Here is a 1587-nt window from a genome sequence, read left to right as displayed (position 1 = left end):
AAGCAACAGCAATCTCTAATTGGTTCCAACTCGGTGACCCTGTACAGAGTTCCCAAGGTTAAAAATCTTTACAAGAGCAGAAAGCCTCATCTTTCTCCCAAATGAAGCGATTAAACTAGAAATTTATGGAAATATAACTAGAAATATTAAAATAAGAAATTCTACATTAACAAGAATTCCTCCCAATCTTTCTAAAACTCGAGAATCTGATAAAATGATAAATGCTCTCCCATAAAAATATACATAAGCACAAACTTCAAAACTTCAGAGGGTTCAAGGATTCTCCTGATAGTAATATATGAAACAGGTAGGTATTCAGTTAAGTAGACCTTCAGAACATCGGAGTCAGTTAAGGTAACATAACAAAAACAAATATTTATCTCTGAGAGATCAAAATGAAATGGAAATACTGAATTAAAACTACATAAGGTCGCTATGGGTCGGTACCGACTCGATAGCACGTAACAACAACAACTAACAATCATGAAGCAAGGCACCTGGAGATAAACTTTTAAACTGAGAGTATAATTTAAATGAACCAAATCAAAAGACAAACACAGGTCTCTAGAGAAACCCATCCTTACTGATCCTCCTGAAATGGCACCGCCCTCATTCAATTTCTAGCCTCTGCTCCCACATGCAGAAAGTCTCTACTTCTTCTATGGCACTTACATACCTGGAATATGTTACACATTTGGGATGTGCCTTAAACCTTCCGAGGAACTTAAAAGATTCCTGAAGAAGTTAATACCCTTTTGCTTCAGGAATTCTTTCAGTGCTGTGTGGATAATTGGTGCAGCCCAAATAATCAGATAAGGAACAGGGATTTTGAGAACTCATCGCTTTTGGGTATAATAACAGGAATTCCTTTGGAAGTATTAGAATTATTCTTAAAAGATCATGAGTTATTTACAATTAAAGTTTGTATGTCGCCCAGAGAAAACGTGGAAAATTATGTTGAGAGTGGCAGTAAAACCAAGCAAAAGCCTTGGGAACTCTCCAACTGGAGCGCTATTTTAACGACAATAATCAAGATAGTTCTCTTTATCTAAATACATTTTAACTTTTATGGATCCGCTGATTTGTTTGCTTAAGACATCAAAATTATTTTACTTGTGAAAATTTTCATCCGTTTCCTCCAGATGTAACAGGATCTCCTCGGCGCACTCCAGGGAGGGAGCGCCCGTGATTTTCTCCTTCACGCTCTGTAACAGTTGCCTCAGCATTGCCTGCAGCATCGTCTCGTCTTCGCGGGAGAAATGCGCCATCGTGGGTCAGAATCAAAAGCCCACGGCCATTACTCTGGTTCCGGGCAAATGCCAAGCACCGCGCAGGCGCGCCGCCACTCAGTCCGGGCCAACGTGCAGAGCCGTTCCCTGGGAAACCGCGGCTAGCGCTCATGGGCGTGTGATTGGCTGCCAGCACGTAGTTCCTGAAAATTTGTCACCTCACTTTGGGAAAACAGGGATTTGCGCGGCCCCGCCTTTAGTGCTCGTTGTTCTCAGTCTCTAGTACCAAGAAAACCCAAACCACCCAGACTAATGGCAAAATGTTAAAAATCTAGGAAAGATCCAAGCAGGTTCTGAT

General features: G+C 41.1%; 1 protein-coding gene across 1 annotated transcript in view; it reads right to left on the bottom strand.

The window, feature by feature from the left end:
• The window catches only part of TBC1D32 (TBC1 domain family, member 32), a 345222-nt gene extending 343954 nt beyond the window's left edge, over positions 1–1268 (bottom strand). The window contains 1 exon segment of the mRNA XM_006839881.1: positions 1114–1268. Within this exon segment, the coding sequence (XP_006839944.1) occupies positions 1114–1268 (155 nt within the window).
• Between the last annotated feature and the right edge of the window lie 319 nt (positions 1269–1587).

The sequence above is a fragment of the Chrysochloris asiatica genome, unplaced genomic scaffold (genome assembly GCF_000296735.1).
Source record: "Chrysochloris asiatica unplaced genomic scaffold, ChrAsi1.0 scaffold00027, whole genome shotgun sequence".
NCBI lineage: Eukaryota > Metazoa > Chordata > Mammalia > Afrosoricida > Chrysochloridae > Chrysochloris > Chrysochloris asiatica.
Note: the sequence above shows the minus strand (reverse complement) of the source record. Positions and strands in the feature narration are given on the sequence as shown.